At 38.2% G+C, this 16397-nt stretch overlaps 1 protein-coding gene across 2 annotated transcripts in view; it reads right to left on the bottom strand.

The window, feature by feature from the left end:
• Positions 1-1149: 1149 nt before the first annotated feature.
• The window catches only part of clstn2a (calsyntenin 2a), a 556740-nt gene continuing 541492 nt past the window's right edge, over positions 1150-16397 (bottom strand). For both annotated transcript variants that reach the window (XM_072572819.1, XM_072572818.1), the window contains one exon: positions 1150-11067. In XM_072572819.1, the coding sequence (XP_072428920.1) occupies positions 10885-11067 (183 nt within the window). In that variant the 3' untranslated portion in view covers positions 1150-10884. The remainder of the gene's footprint in view (positions 11068-16397) is intronic.

Genomic DNA, 16397 nt, shown 5'->3' with positions numbered 1-16397 from the left:
CAGGGCAGTTAGTGTCTCCTTTGGCAGGTTTTTGGACAATTCCTACCAAAGCAAACTTATAGCTGGGGGTTTAATTCAGCACCACATGGCAATGTTATTTTCAGTACTGACATCGCAATAGTCTCTCAAATCCTCAGTGGTGTTTCAACTCCACTTCTAAAACTCACAAACAGCATCAATTTTATTGATACTGAACTATGTTGTATAAAAAGTAACTAAAGCAAAGAATTAATAGTAGACTGCAATTAATCTCAAGATCAGAGAGATCTAAGGGTTCAGGGACCTAACCTTTTGAGGTTTACATCACGTATAGTGTGGTTAAGAAGACATTTAGCACACGTGCCTTCATTGCTCAGACCTTAGAGTATATTAGTTAGGACATTATGTTGAGGTTGTACAAGATATTGGTGAGGCCTCTTCTGGAGTACTGTGACCAGTTCTGGCCACATTGTTATAGGATAGATATTATTAAGCTGGAGAGGATTCAGAAGAGATTTACCAGGTTGTTGCTGGGAATGGAGGGTTTGAGTTATAAGGAGAGGTTGGATAAGCTTTAAGGTAGGGTGACCCTTTGAGAGATTTATAAAATCATGAGGGGCATAGCTAAGGTGAATAGTAGGTGTCTTTTCCGTAGGATGGAGGATTTTAAGACTAGGGGGCATACTTTCAAGGTAAGAAGAAAAGATTTAAAAAAGGCATGAGAGATAATTTATTTTAAACAGAGAGTGGTCCGTGTGAGGAATGAACTTCCGGAAGACATGGTGGATGCAGGAACAGTTACAACATTTAAAGGACATTTAGATAAGTACACGAATAAGAAATATGGGATATGGGCCTGGCACAGGCAGGTGGCGACTAGTTTCATTTGGGATTATTGTCGGCATGGACTGCTTAGACCGAAGGGTCTGTTTCTGTTCTGTATGCCTCCATCAAATAGTCCAATCTCAACTTGTGAAAAAGTAGCTGCTAGTTTCTAAGGTTAATATAGAATAATACCTTTCATCACATCTTCCTTTTAAATTCCTTGTTTTTGCTGATATATTGTTTGCTAAACATCCATCTTCATCATATTTTAACTAATGTGGAAATACGCATTGCACATCAACATTTAAGCAATAACCTATGCACAAATGACACACAGAAAACAAATTTGGGGCAAATACTTTTATTTCAAACTTATTAGCACTTTACATTTTATTAACTACTCGTGCTGTGGTGCATTAAAGAAACTAGTTAGCCTCTTTGGCATAGTTAGTCACTTTTGTTCTATAGTTGAATAGATTGTGTACTGTTAGGGACTTTTACAAAAAAAGGGAATATAAGATCTGGCAGTCTCAGACATTTATGTCGGATCTATGGATTGACATCTGCAGGCAATGTTGATGACAAGCCAGATATTTTACACAGATTTATTTTAACATAGAAAAAATGTAACAGTACAATTACAGGCATCCATAATATGCTGCACAAGATGGTAAATCTCAAGCTGCTAAAATTAAAATTTAAAATGACAAGTCACAACACTAGAAAGTTATAACAGCAGTATCAATAAAAAGTATTTGTTTTTCTCTGCTTATACACACAGTCTACACACAAGCAACAACTACTTGATTAAGCTTTAGTGAAGTACTAATGTACTCAACTAGCATTTGATCGGTTGATAAGTCAAAAGAAATTAAGAACTGATTATTTATTACCCTTTCAGCTCAGGGTCTGTACCAAGATTGTGCTCACTCCAAGTTAGGTTATACTTATGTCTGATCCTCAAGCATTTGTCTCAGGAAAAGTTTGTACACATAAAGTGATGGACATAAATGTACTGCAGCTGATTATCTGAAACTCATATTAAGCAAAGTAGAACACAACAATGGTTCTTTCTATTTAATGTTGCACAGATTGATTGATGATTTATTCCCATTAGACCACAAAACCAAAAGAAATAAGAAAACATGTAGGTCATTCGGCCCCTTGAGCTTGCTCTACCATTCAATAGGATCATAGCTGAACCAACTCTCCTCACATCCACTGTCCTGCCCTTTCCCCAACCCTTTGATTCCCCTACTGATCAAGAATCTATCTCAGCCTTAAACATATAAATGTCCCCACAGCTCTTTGCAGGAAGACATATAACCGTCCGAGAGAAGAAATTTCTCCCGTCCCAGTCTTAAATTAGTGTCCCTTAATTTTGAAATTATGCCTATTGTTTCCTAGACCTCACATGAGAGGAAACACCCTCTTAGCGCTTATCCTGTCAAGTCCCTTAAGAATTCTATAGGTTTCACTGAGATCACCTCTCATTCTTCTAAATTCCAATGAATACCACCCCAACACATTTAACCTTTGCTCAGAAGACAATCCCTCCATATTAGGGATCATGAGTTTTATGAATAATCTCCAATGAAGTAGTAATATCTTTTCTTTAAAAAATGGGACCAAAACAAGACTTCCCTTCTCTGTACTCTTATACTCCAACTTTTTAACAGTTAGAGATCATGGGATGTGCTTATTTTTACACAATTTCATATTGATCCACCTTCGTACAGAATCATTAAATTATTAGCCTTTGCAGAACAGCAGGTTCACATTTAGGTGCAATACACCTTTGGTGAAAACTCGGTACAATCTGATCCTGCATGCTCATGAATGTTCCAGTTTCACATCAACTTTAGGATGTTGTAAACTTAGTAAGTATAATTGAATTACACAAACATTGTCTGAATAGAAGATATTCTGTCAAAGGATAGAATGACGTTCATCACACCATTTATTGAAAATTGCACAAATGTCCTGAATGATAGAAACCTCAGTTTATAATTTCTGTACTGGAATCAAATGAACAGGAGGAGTTCAACCAACCCATCAAGCCCTTTTTTGCCAATCGACTAGGTCATAAAATGCATCTAATTAATTGCCTTGGTTACATGTCATTTTTAATTAAGTCTATCCTAGTTTTTAGCTTTGGAACTTCCAATTGATCTCACCTTTACAGGATATTTTTTGGGGGAAAATTGATCCAAATTTTCACAATCCCTTGTGAACAGTGCTTTCTGAAACCTACATGGATGAACTCTAATTTAGTTACATGCCCCCTTGTTCTGGCCTCTTCCACCAGAGGAAATAGTTTAAATGGGGGTGTGTTCAGTCATCAGACACACCTGGTGCATCAAATGCATGTAAATATTGTCTTGTACAAGTAAGATATGCCTTTGGTTTGTTTGTTGGATAGAGTCAAACTTCAATGTTTGTTTGTTTCTCCTTATGCGACTGTACAGAACCAAACTGCTTTAGGGACTATGTATGATATAAAGATACCTTGTATAAATAGAGTATATTTTTGAAATACGGTTGTCTGCCCATCTACCTAGTCCATAAATCATTTAGTCAACTGAAAGCATATTAGTTGGTCCACCTCTTCATCATCTATACTGAAAGGAATACACACCTGTCATTGTATCTGTTCTTACATTTGAAACCTTTCAGCACTGCTACCATTCTGGCAAATTTGCGGTGTACTTTATCCAAAAGCAATATATCCCACTGCATGAAATGCAGTGTCTGGAATGAAATTCAGCACTTCAGGTACTGATTAATCACACATTTATACAACCAGTAGCATAATTTCCATCTCAATATGTTTGAGCCTGCTTGAAATAAAGGTAAACATTCCAACAATTATTTTTGTTGTAATCGTTTTCAGCTTAAAAGGAGACCAAGCTTGTTGGATCTCCTACAACTCTCTGCGGAGCAAGCCAGTTCAACCCATTTCACCAATCTATCCACCTAGGCACGGACGTTCATTTCCTTTTGGTGCCAATACATTTTACTTTTTAATCATCGATTGTCTCCACTTTCACCAACAATGGACAGGGCCCGTGAGAAAATTATGGCCCTGTACTTCTCCTTCTCCAGGGTCCATTGTACCCTCTGCTTCACCTCTCCCACCACATCATTTAGGAACCGTTTGGAACTGCAGTCACAGTGGGTTCACATTGTTTCATATAAATTTAGCAAAACTTCTTGGTGTTACACTATTCCTCTACTTATAAAGTCTATTGAATTCTCAGGTTTCACTGTGGTCCACTTCATGACTACAGCTTTGTTAGGCAATTAACACAATGTGGCTGTTCCTATAATACAATGAGTTCTGCATCATCGAACCTGGCACTATGCAATGTTCAGACAGCAAAAGACTTAGACTTTTTAAAATAAACGCAATTACATCTTGCATTGAGTGATAAATATATTCTCATTCTAAACAGAAACTGACCACATTTACCAATGTCCAGCGCAAAGTGTATAATAGAAGACCAAAATATCATAGGTGATTGAAACCTCAAATATAAACAGAAAATGCTGGAAGTACTCAGTAAAGCAGGCAGCACTGTTGAGAGAGAAACAGAATCAACACTTCATGTCTATGATCTTCACTAGTATTGTCAAAGGACCACTGACCTGTTTCTCTCTGCACAGATGTGAAACCTGAATAGAGTAGACATGAGAAGATGTTTCCACTAGGATGAGAGACTAAGATCCGAGGGCACAGCCACAGAGTGAAGGGGCGGTACTTTAGAACTGAGATGAGGAGGAAATTCTTCAACCAGAAGGTGGCAAATTTGCCGAACTCATTTCCACAGAAGGCTGTGGTGGCTAAGTCATTGAGTGTCTTGATTAGTCATTAACTAGTAAGGGTATCAAATATTGCATGGAGAAGGCAAGTGAATAGAGTTGAGAAACATATCAGCCATGATTGAATTGCAGAGACGACTCGATGGGCTGAATTGCCTAATTCTGTTCTTGTATCTTATGGTCTTATGCTCTCAGACACATTGAGCATTTCCAATATTTCCTATTTCTTATTGAGCAAAAATAACCCCTTTTTCAGTCCTGCAAAAAGTAATCAGCCTCTTGTTCCCTTCCACTGGGAAACACAGCTTCAGTTGCCCGAGATCTAGATTGCCAATATTTTCAAGGTGAATGTAAAACAAAAGTTAATGCACAATTTAAGCACAAAGAGAATGATGTCCAAAAACGAAACAGATAATTTATAAAATGAGCAAATAATAAAAATGACCATTAAGAAGTGACAAGCAGCAGAGCAATCGCCTTTGTCTTTTTACTTCAGAAGCAGTTAGATTGTAATCTTGGTCACATGGGAAGGGGAGGGTATGGGGACCAAACAACGGAGTTCTGGCTTACTTGCACCGCCCTTGCCCTCACCTCTGGTAGCATACATATTGAGGTGACCTCAGCAGAAATCATACAAAAGTGGAAGTCAGAGCATGTTCCCTTGCATAAAATCACAGAATCCCTATAGTGTGTAAGCAGGCCATTTCACCCATCAAGTCCACACCGACCTGCTGAAGAGCATCCCATTCAGAGCCACTCTCCTACCCATGGCATTTCCTGTGGCTAATCCACTGAGCCTGCACGTCCCTGGACATGATGAGCAATATAAGCTTGGCCCAATCTAGGTTTCCTCTATATATACGTCCAGTATGTTGCTAGGAGGAGCTGGAGGCTGAGGATGAATGTGTTTCCACTCTGAGTTGCCCCTGTCACTATGTGCATGCCTGTCTCACACTCAGACTCACTCCAACACACATGCTCCCTTACACATACCTACTTGAGGGAGAGGGGGGGAATACTAACCACCTCTCCTGAGCCCTGTCCTTGCGCATATCATTTCCTGTGTTACACAGTCATAGAGTCATAGAGATATACAGCAGGGAAACAGACCCTTCAGTCCAACTCATCCATGCCGACCAGATATCCTAACTTAATCAAGTCCATTTGTTAGCACTTGGCCCAGATCCTTCTAAACCCTTCCTATTCATATACCCATCCAGATGCCTTTTAAAGGTTGCAATTGTACCAGCCTCCACCACTTCCTCTGGCAGTTCATTCCATACACACACTACTCTGTGTGACAAAATTACCCCTTAGGGCCCTTTTATACCTTTCCCCTCTCACCCTAAACCTGTGCCCCACCCGAGGGAAAAGACCTTGTCTATTTATCCTTGTCTATTTACACCTCTTGTTTCCCAAAATTAATCTTTTAATTAAAATCCTACATAATGGGATCCATTCTGAAAACCCTCCTTTGCATTCACAGAACCCTCGCAGTCTTCCTAAAGTGCGGGGATCATACCTGAATGCAAAATCAAAACAGTCAGTGCTGGATAAACTGAGCAGGACTAGCAGCAGCCATGGAGTGAAAAAGATTTAATTAATACTTCAATTCTGATGTAATTCTTCTTCTTTAGTAGTATGTTTTTATTTCAGATCTCCAGTATCCAGTTTTTGCTCTCACAATGCACTAATTGCTGCCTAACCAGAGTTTTATAATATTTGGTGTAACTTGCCTGCTGTTCACATTCAATGCTTCTATTTATGTAGCCCAAGATCCCACATACTTTGCTTACCACGCTCTTAATGCACCTTCCAGAATCTTTCACATACACGTCCAAGCCCCTCTGCTCCCGTACACCTTTCAGAACTGTGCCATTTTATTTATGTTGCCTTTCTCTATCCCTTCTGCTAAAATGCACTACCTCTCACTTTTTTGTGCTAAATTCCCTTTGCCATTTGTCTGCCCATTATACCAGCCTCTGCCTTGTTACAATCAATTTATATCATTTTAGATTAGATTACTTACAGTGTGGAAACAGGCCCTTCGGCCCAACAAGTCCACACCGCCCCGCCGAAGCGCAACCCACCCATACCCCTACATTTACCACTTACCTAACACTACGGGCAATTTAGCATGGCCAATTCACCTGACCTGCACATCTTTGGACTGTGGGAGGAAACCGGAGCACCCGGAGGAAACCCACGCAGACACGGGGAGAACGTGCAAACTCCACACAGAGAGTCGCCTGAGGCGGGAATTGAACCCGGATCTCTGGCGCTGTGAGGCAACAGTGCTAACCACTGTGCCACCGTGCCGCCCACTCACTACTTGTCACCCCTTCAAGTTTGGTATCATCAGCAACTTTTGAAATAATACTCTATATTCTAACAAGTCAAGCATTTATCAGAAAAGCCGTAGTTCTAGTACTGACAATTTTTTTTGGTGTGTGTCAATTTTTAATTTCTTTTTCTACATAAACTTCAATAACTCTCTCATCCAGAGTGATTAGTTTTGTTTTACTATGTGGAAAACAGTCTGATCCACTGTTTTTGATCTCAAATGAAATGGCATTGTATTTCCCCACACACAAATTTTACCTGCTCCAGTTCCATTCACTCACTCAACCTAACACTGTCTCTCTACAATTTTCTTCTCCCACACATTTACAACACCACTTAACCTCACACCTTAAGCAAATATGCTCTCTACTGCTTCATTTAAGTCATTGTTAAGTCTATTGAAAAGCCAAGGCCTCAGTGCAGATCTCTGGAGGATATGGCTAGTTTACAAATTGGTGTACATATCTACCTTCTGACCTCCTAACCAATCCCTTAACAATTGGCCTGATATAGCTTGTATCATCAATCTATGGCTTGTCTCCAAGACCAAATGTAGAAAGATATTTTGTACGTGTCTATCTACACATGTTTAACATTATTGTCCACCTTGTCTGTCTTGTTTTTGAAGGCCTTAAATTATATCATGTACAGGGACTCAGTCTCAGTGATTTCTTATTGAGAACTTAGCAGCCATTTGCCATTAATGAGTGAATGCACTGTTTCCTGTTTACTGCAATAAACGTTTTTATGGCATGGCACTCTTTTAGTCTGTGCCTAATGAATTGATACCATACTTATATCAATCTTAACTTTTTAGGATCTCTGCTAAACTTAAATTGCATTGATTTCTTATTCAATTAATTGAACATTTAGAACATATTCAGTGATTTAAGAGCAAAGGCTACATCATTAAAATAATATAAATGCTGGAATATGAATTCAGAATTCATACCTAGGAGAGACTCACAGATTCTATTGATTAACTGGATAGTTTTAATATATAATGTCATTGGAGTTCGATTTCTGTGATAAAGATTTTCTCGACTGTTATTATTTACTTACATGTAATCTTTTAAACAAGCAATGAACCCAAAATGAACATCCATGTGAAATTTTCTGCAACGACAATAATGTAAAAGTGAAGTGGTATGCAAAGCACCTTACAGTTCCAGGTGTAGATAATATGTAAGTAATTGATAAGGATTACTATCCAGATATTTAGAAATGGATTGAATTACATTTAGTCTTATTTTTCTGCTGGCACTAGTTACAGTAAATTATAGACAACTTGCTGATGATGCAAGAATAACAAAGCAAATTTGATCAAATAGTCAGGCTGGTTATTTGACACAAATGTTTTACAGTGATTAAGAAACTGACTGAATGAAACTTCATGTACATTTCCAAATCATAAACAGAAAGTGCCGAAGAAACTGAATAGACCTGGTGTCATCTGTAGAGAGAGAAATAGAATGAACGTTTCGAGTCCGATGTGATTCTTTCTTGCACTCAACATGCTAAGTCTGTTTTGCTCTCTCTGCAGATGCTTTCAGACCTGCATTTCTCCATTTCTTAGTAATATTTCTTAGGTTAACATAATCAGTTAAGATATAGATACATACCAGACTAGATCAGCTCTGCTTAATTTGACATTAGAAGACTGTTGCACAAAACAACGTCCAGGCCCTTAATTTCTGCAGTGGTTTTACTAACTTCCAGTTGCAACTCCTGCATAACACCATTGAAACTTACATAAATTACCCATGTTTATTAAAGGTCAGATGTCAGTATCATTAAATTTCACCTTCATTCCCAAATGAACTGGAAATTTGTGATCCACAGAATCTCAAGATAACAGATTAATGTTTCCTACACAGAGATTAATTGTATAAACTCCAGTTCACTCAGCTCATTCCAACTAAGATTAATGGTCGTTTATAAAAGTCATTTTTGAGTAGTCAATCATGTCTTCCATGAAGGGTATTTCTGCTCAAACATCTGTACTGAATAGCTGCAATGAAAGGTTTTAGACATGACTAACATTTCACTGGCTTACCAGATATTTTCTAATCAACCTGTTCAGAGATATTATTATGCACTTCTGAAGCAGGTGGGACTTGAACCTGTGGGGGGTTGGGTGTCTCCTGGCTCAGAGTTAGGGACAATACCGCTAAACCAAAAGAGCTCTTTCACTGACATAACACTCCAATGATGATAATGAAAATCACCCTTTCAGGCTTAGCAACTATTCTTTGAAGTAAATTGAAGAATCATTCCAATTTAAAGTAGCAGACTGTGTCTCATACTGAAACCAAAAGAGAAAATGCTGGAAAATCTCAGCAGGTCTGGCAGCATCTGTAAGGAGAGAGAAGAGCTGACGTTTCGAGTCTAACTGACCCTTTGTCAAAGCTGAATGGAAAGCAGCAGATTCTTTGGGGAAGAGACTTTTCTTCCTTAATTCCAAAACTAACTATTGCTTTCAATTGTATGTATCAATATTAATCGGCTCATTGACAAGCTAAGAATTGTTCATTGAGAATAATACTTATAATAAAGAGGAAAATCTATTGCACTGGTATGTACATTTACAGGTCATTGCAGGGCAATTGAAAATAACTCTGGGATATTACATAGAATACTCATGTTTTTACGAGTGAGGATAGGCAAAGCTTGAACTGTTTTTTAATGTTCTCTCATCTATATGAATTTCCACTGTTTAGCCTGCTTTTCCACTACTAGTTTTAGGAAGCTCTCAGACTCCAGGGCCTGTCATGATGATCTCTGTTAAGCCATGTGTTGGATGAAGGAGTCGAAAATGCTAATGAAAGTCCACAGGTGCCATAAAATCCGATGGACTGGGAGTAAAGATGTACAAGTCACACTCACAGCCAACTAATAAGGTGATTGCATAAACTGCACCTTTAGGGTTGAAGATTGCATGAAATTGCAGGCGTACAAATAATATGGCATGTAGTTTCACCCAAGAGGAAGGGTAAACGTTTGTTTTGCTGCAGTTATCCTCAGAAACCATGAAATATACAATATTAATTCTTATCTAACTTTAGCTCAAGTGAATTGCAGTTTTAAGATTTTTAAACATGCCAGCTTCAAGAAACGCTTTTGGCAAATCTTTCATGTCACAATACAAAGCACATCAAACAAATATTTTATCACTCGCCTTGAAATAAGTAGGCAGCTCAATTCACTGTTCAATCCTCCTTGAAATAAAATGTGTCCAGCACTATTTTTATGAAGACTGCACCTCACTAAACTAAATAAAGAAAATACATTAACTCAAACAAAATGTTACCTGTTAGCAATTTTAAATTCCATACTTATTTTGATGGAATCAAACCGGATTTTTGTGGTTCAAAAGCTCTGTGAAATAATTATTATAGAATTTGATTTTTTTTTCTCAACAGTGGAACGCTGAAGCAGACATAATTTGCACAACTGCTTTCCTTTGCTTATTTGAAATATGGTATTTACATCGTGAAATATAAAATTTAACTTTTCATTTTTAAACTTCCTCCATTTTTCGAATGACAGCATAACCCAATGGGGAAAGTTTTTTTTTATTACAAACAAATAAATAAAGTACTTCAGAAAATTTCAAGTTACAGATACTGGTACGTGATTTCACAAAGTTAATAGTTCTTGGTGCAAAGATAGAACATTCAGATAACCACGAAAAGAACACTCAGATATAACAAAAGAAAGATAGGCATTATAACTATTGTTGGATGTTAACTCTTGGACCCAGATGATGATATGTCATTGCAAGTTGCTTTTGAATTCAGAAAATCTGAAAGTTCTTTACACATTACCAGCAACAGCAATCTAAATAATATCTGACCATACCAAACATTGCTGGACATCAAAACTTTGTTGAGGACTTGAAAGATTAGAGGTTTCTTAATAAGGAAGAGTTGAATCATCCCACTCAAGCTGTTCCCGCCTGGTGACGTTCTGCTGATCTTCATGCTCAGCTTCCTCTTCTTCCTCACTTTCCTCCGAATCAGCGCTCGTGATGTCATCCTCCTCTCCTTCTTCCTCTTCCTCGCTCTCTTGTTCACTGTGATGTTGGTCTTCATAGTTCTGAAATATAGTCACAAACAGCTCATGTTTCACTGACAGTGGTGTGAGGGGACATGACCCTGCTGCCCGCCACTATGTCAGGCTATATGGAAAGCAACTGCAGGATGTAATAGAGATGTGGTTGTGATGGCTGAGGACCATAATTCCTGCCCTCCATCATCTGTGTAGACTGCGGCAGATATCCCACTCTGACGCAAATGATGGCTTAAAATGTTTGCTGCACAAAAGCCAACCAAGTGACTGGATGTGCAGTGTGAAGCCCTAATAATGGAATCCGGAAAACTGTTCCAAAGTGGGCCCATGTGGCAATTAGTCATGCTGAAGACACGAGGGAACTTTAGTTCCATGCAAATGGGGAACAGAAGCAGCTCAGGAAAACTGAAATTGTTGTCTGTTCAGTGCGGTGGTGCTTAGAAAAAGGAATAAACCATTCAGCCTGTCAAGCCTCCTTACCAATCAGTTAGATCCTGGCTGATCATTTACCTTCACACTCCTTTTCCACAATATCTCCATATCCCCAGGATGTCATTAGTTTTCAGAAACCTGTCAATTTCTATCTTGAATCTGCTCAATGACTGAAGTTCCACAAGCCAATGTGGTAGAGAATTCCAAAGAGTCACCACCAATGAATTTCTTACTCTCAACTCAGTCTTAAATGTCCTATCCCTTATTTTGTAATTCTGTCCCCTTGTCAGAGAGTCATCAGCCAGGGGAAATATCCTATCTACTCTCACACTTCACACACTGTCAGAGATTTGCAAGTTTCAATGAGATCACATCTTATTTTGAAACCTCAGAGAAGACAGAGCCCGTTCCCTCAATCTCTCCTCATAAGAATATCCTCCCAGGGATTATTCTGGTGAACATCAACTAGGTGGAAGTGGGTACTACAGATGCTGGAGATTAGAGTCAAGATTACAGTGGTGCTGGAAAAGCACAGCAGGTCAGGCAGCATCCGAGGAGCAGGAAAATCAACATTTCAGGCAAAAGCCCTTCATCAGGAATCTGAAAAAGCCATTCCTGATGAAGGGCTTTTGTCCAAAACATTGATTTTCCTGCTCCTCGGATGCTGCCTGACCTGCTGCGCTTTTCCAGCATCACTGTAATCTTTATTCTGGTGAACCTCCATTGGCAAGAATAACCTTCTTTAGGTGAAGCAACAAGAACTGAAGAGAATATTCAAATGGGTTCTAACCAATATATCATACTCCTGTACTCAACAAAGACAAGTACAGGTATACCATTTGTTTTTCTACACCTGTATGTTAGTTTTTCATGACTCATGACTCATGAATCCAGGTACCACTGGATTCAATATTTACAAAATCTCATCATTTTTGAAATACTTTGTCTTTCTGCTTTTACTATTAAACTACTTAACATTTCTTCAGATTATATTTCATTTGTCATATCCATTCACTGAGTCTGTCCAGATCTGCATGAAGCCCCTTGCATACTCCTCATAACTTACATTTCCATCTACTTCTGTCTCATCAGCAATTTTGGGAATATTACACAAACACAGAATACTGGAGAAACTCAGCAGATTTGGCAGCATCTGTGCGAAGAGAAACAGAGTTAGCATTTTGAAACCAGTATGACTTCTTCAGAACAATTGGTTTCCACATCATTTATGGAGACTGAAAAAAGCTATTGTTTCATGATCCATTTAATTCCTCCTCCCTCTTTTCTGTCATTTCAGATACCCCCAATACTGATTAGTTTGTTAGCCCCAATCCCATGAACTGTAAATTTCTTTACTAACCTCCTATACATACCTTATCAAAAGACTTTCGAAAATTGTGGCTCTTCTTTACCTATGCCAGAGGGCACAAGTTTAAAGTGAGGAGCAAATGGTTTAGAGAAGATATGAGAAAAAGGTTTTTCACCCAGACAGCGGTAGATATATGGAAACTGGTGTCTGAGAGGGTGGTGAAGGTAGATACTCTTGAAACATTTAAGAAGCATCAAAATGCGTACTTAAAATACCAGGGTATGGTAGACTATGGATCAAGTGTAGGTAAACTGAATTAGTATAGTTTGGTGTTTGATGGTTGGCATAGACATAGGGGTTGAATGGCCAGTTTCTATGCTGTAAGGGCTGTGTGACACTCTGCAACAAATAACATTCCCAAAAAAAATCTCCTAACATGTTTGTCAAACATTATTTCCCTTTCACAAATGCATGTTGAATCTACTCAATTTTAACCATTATTTTCAGTGTCCAGTCATTGCATTGTTTATTATTTTCCCTCCCAGTGACATTATCCTAACAGGTCTGCAGCTTTCTGCTTTAGAACATAGAAAAATACAGCACAGTACAGGCCCTTTGGCCCTCGATGTTGCGCCGATCCAAGCACACCTAATCTACACTAGCCCACTATCCTCCATATGCCTTTCCCTATTCCTCCTTAAACTTGTGATGACATTACATTTGCCACTTTTCATTGTTGAACCTTTTATGCTTAGTATTTCTGAGAGATGTTCTGCTTCTTCTTCTGTGAAGGCAGACACACAGTAATTGTTTAGCTTCTCAGCCACTACTATCTACCATCTCTAGTATCCACTATCTTTACTGTTCTCTACTATCACTTCACTTGTCTCCATTTGTAATGGGTGCACATTTGTCCTTGCAAAACTCTTCATTTTCACATATTAAAGACATTTGATTGTCCACCTTTTTGATTCTCACTAGCTTATCTTTATCATTCCCTTTTCAGTCTTTTTTTGTACCAGTCTCTTGGTCATCCTTTGCTGGGTTCTAAATTACTTCTAATCCTCCAGCTTACTGCTATTTCTGGTATCTTTGTTAGCTAAATCTTTTGATCTAATTCAGCTTTTAGCTTCTTTTCTTAGCTGATTCATTTGTCCAATTGGGTATTTGTGCCTTAAAGGAATGGATATCTAATGAAGATCATGCAGCAATTATTATCGATACAATCCACTGGGTGCAAGCAGACAAATCTTTTAGTGTATTTTCTGACTCACTACAGCCAAATTGTCCTTTCTATCATTTTTTTTCCCTTTGTTCAGATTCAAACTGCAGTTTTGGAAGTAAGTGTATTATATTCAAAACCAAATGCAAATGCAAAATTCTATCACTTTAATCCGAAATAGGTTCTTTACAGCAAGCTTGTTAATTAGACCATCCTCATTACATTTTATGAAATCTTGAACAGGCTGATCCCTAGTCGGCTCTTCAACAAACTGTCTGAGAAATCCATCTTCTGCACAATCTTGGAAAGTATCCAGGAACTCAGTATTACTGCTGATCAGGTTTACCCAGTTGACGTGTAAATTGAAGTCACCCATTCATACTGTATTACTCACATTACAAGTAGTTCTAATTTTCCAAGCAATACCATGCCCATTATTACCACAACTGCTTCATGGTCTACAAACAATTCCCATTGATGTTTTCTGCTCCTTGCATTTTCTGAACTGCACCCAAACTGATTGTACTTTTTGATCTTTTGCCCTAAGATCCTGCCTTATCTCTTATTAAATCTGCTACCTCACATCCTATTTCATCTTGCCTATCCTTCTTAAATGTCAAGTAATATTGAATACACAGTTCCCTATCCTAATCTTCCTACAGCAATGTCTCCGTAACGGCAATTAAAAAGTCATACTAATAGACCACAGTTGGTGTCTTCAAATCATCATCAATGTTTTGAATTCAGCAAATATTCCACTGGAGTAACTTTAATAGGCCCTTAACATGATTCTGCATTTTGATACTATTTGGTGCTTGTCTTTTCTTCATATGTCTTCTAATTTAATCTGATTTGTTTAAAACTCCTACTCCCAGTTTTGGTTTCCTCCAATCTGAGCTCCCTCTTAGATTCCCATTCCCTGCCAATCTAATTTAACAGCAGTAGCAAATCTCACTGTTAAGAACTTAGTCACAGTCTTGCTGAGATTGTGACTACCTAACCACTTTGTATAGATGTCATCTGCTGCAGTTCTAACCCTAATACCTTAGAGTCTGCTATCCTCATTCTCTCACCAGTTCTCCAGCTACATGCCCAAACACTCAATTCTCCTTTGCCTTATTTTCACCAGCTTCTGTGAGTGGGTACAATCCTGAAATCATGCTACATTTGACATTTTAAAAAAAAAATTCTTCAATTTTGCTTTCAGAATCTTATTCTTCACCCTATTCATATCATCATGTTCAACTTCCCCTAGAAGTATGCCCTGCAGCTCTATGAAGAGGCTGCCAATTGCTCAGCATCATTGTGGAGCTGGGGCCCATGGTGAACAGGAGTTGCCTGTTTAATACAGTTAGATATTTGGAATTGTGCAGTTAGTCAGATTCTGCAGTCCAGCCTCTGAATCCAGTGATGCACAGTCTCAGGTGAAGAGGTTGCCAGTTGGTAGTTGAATAGTGGTTGGGATAGTTGTCCTGATGCCTGACAGCTCAGTGAAGCTCAGAGTAGTGAGAGAGCTTTGGAGTTGGAACTACTATTGAAGGTAATCATTGGTCAGATTTTTTAAATGAGAAAAGCTGAAGTCCTTCACGAAGGACGAGTTGAAAGAACTTTTATAGCTCACACTGATCACTGACATCCATGTGGGTTGTGGGAAAGTTCATGGTATCCATCTTGGTTTGTCTGTTTTTTATGTTAGGTTTGACCAACATTTGCCTGTTATTTCATGTTTACGTCATTTTAAATCCAGATGTTAGAGTACAAGATAAATAGTATCCACTCTGTTTTATTGACTCTTGTAAAGTGTATTCTGTTTGTTTGAAATGATGAAATCCTATAACTTTTTTTAGTGAACATTTAGGATTTCAAATTTTGTCTATTTGACAAATAAAAATCATTGGTTCTTAATCATTTTGTAAGAAAATTGGGTCTCATTTAGGGCCCACAATATTTGTGAAAATATTTAACACTTGCTAACCTGTCAGTGTGACCTTCAGCAAATGTTACACAACTGAAAGTAAGGTTTAATACCAACATAACATTGGTTCAGTACCTTAATGTCCTGTTGGATTCCCATTCCTAAAGGGTACTGAAGAAAGATAAATTAAAATCTTTTGGAAATAAAACAAAATAAACATTTGAATTTGATTTCTTTCCTACTTCATATGCAACTTTTCTGCCATTGTTTTACACCTTAAAAAAGAATATCAGCATGGGACGTAGATATTACTGGCTAGATTAATATATTGCACTTCCTTAATTGACCTGAAGAGCATGATGGTAGTGACCTGCCTTCTTGAACCATGACAGTCTTGGCTGGTAGCACTGCCCACAGCACATTTAGGACGGGGTTTTCAGCATATTGACAGATCAACAATGCAAGAAATGAAATAAAAT

This window comes from Chiloscyllium punctatum, chromosome 6 (assembly GCF_047496795.1).
Source record: "Chiloscyllium punctatum isolate Juve2018m chromosome 6, sChiPun1.3, whole genome shotgun sequence".
Lineage (NCBI taxonomy): Eukaryota > Metazoa > Chordata > Chondrichthyes > Orectolobiformes > Hemiscylliidae > Chiloscyllium > Chiloscyllium punctatum.
The sequence above is the reverse complement of the archived record's forward strand: the minus strand, read 5'-3'. Positions and strand labels throughout refer to the sequence as shown.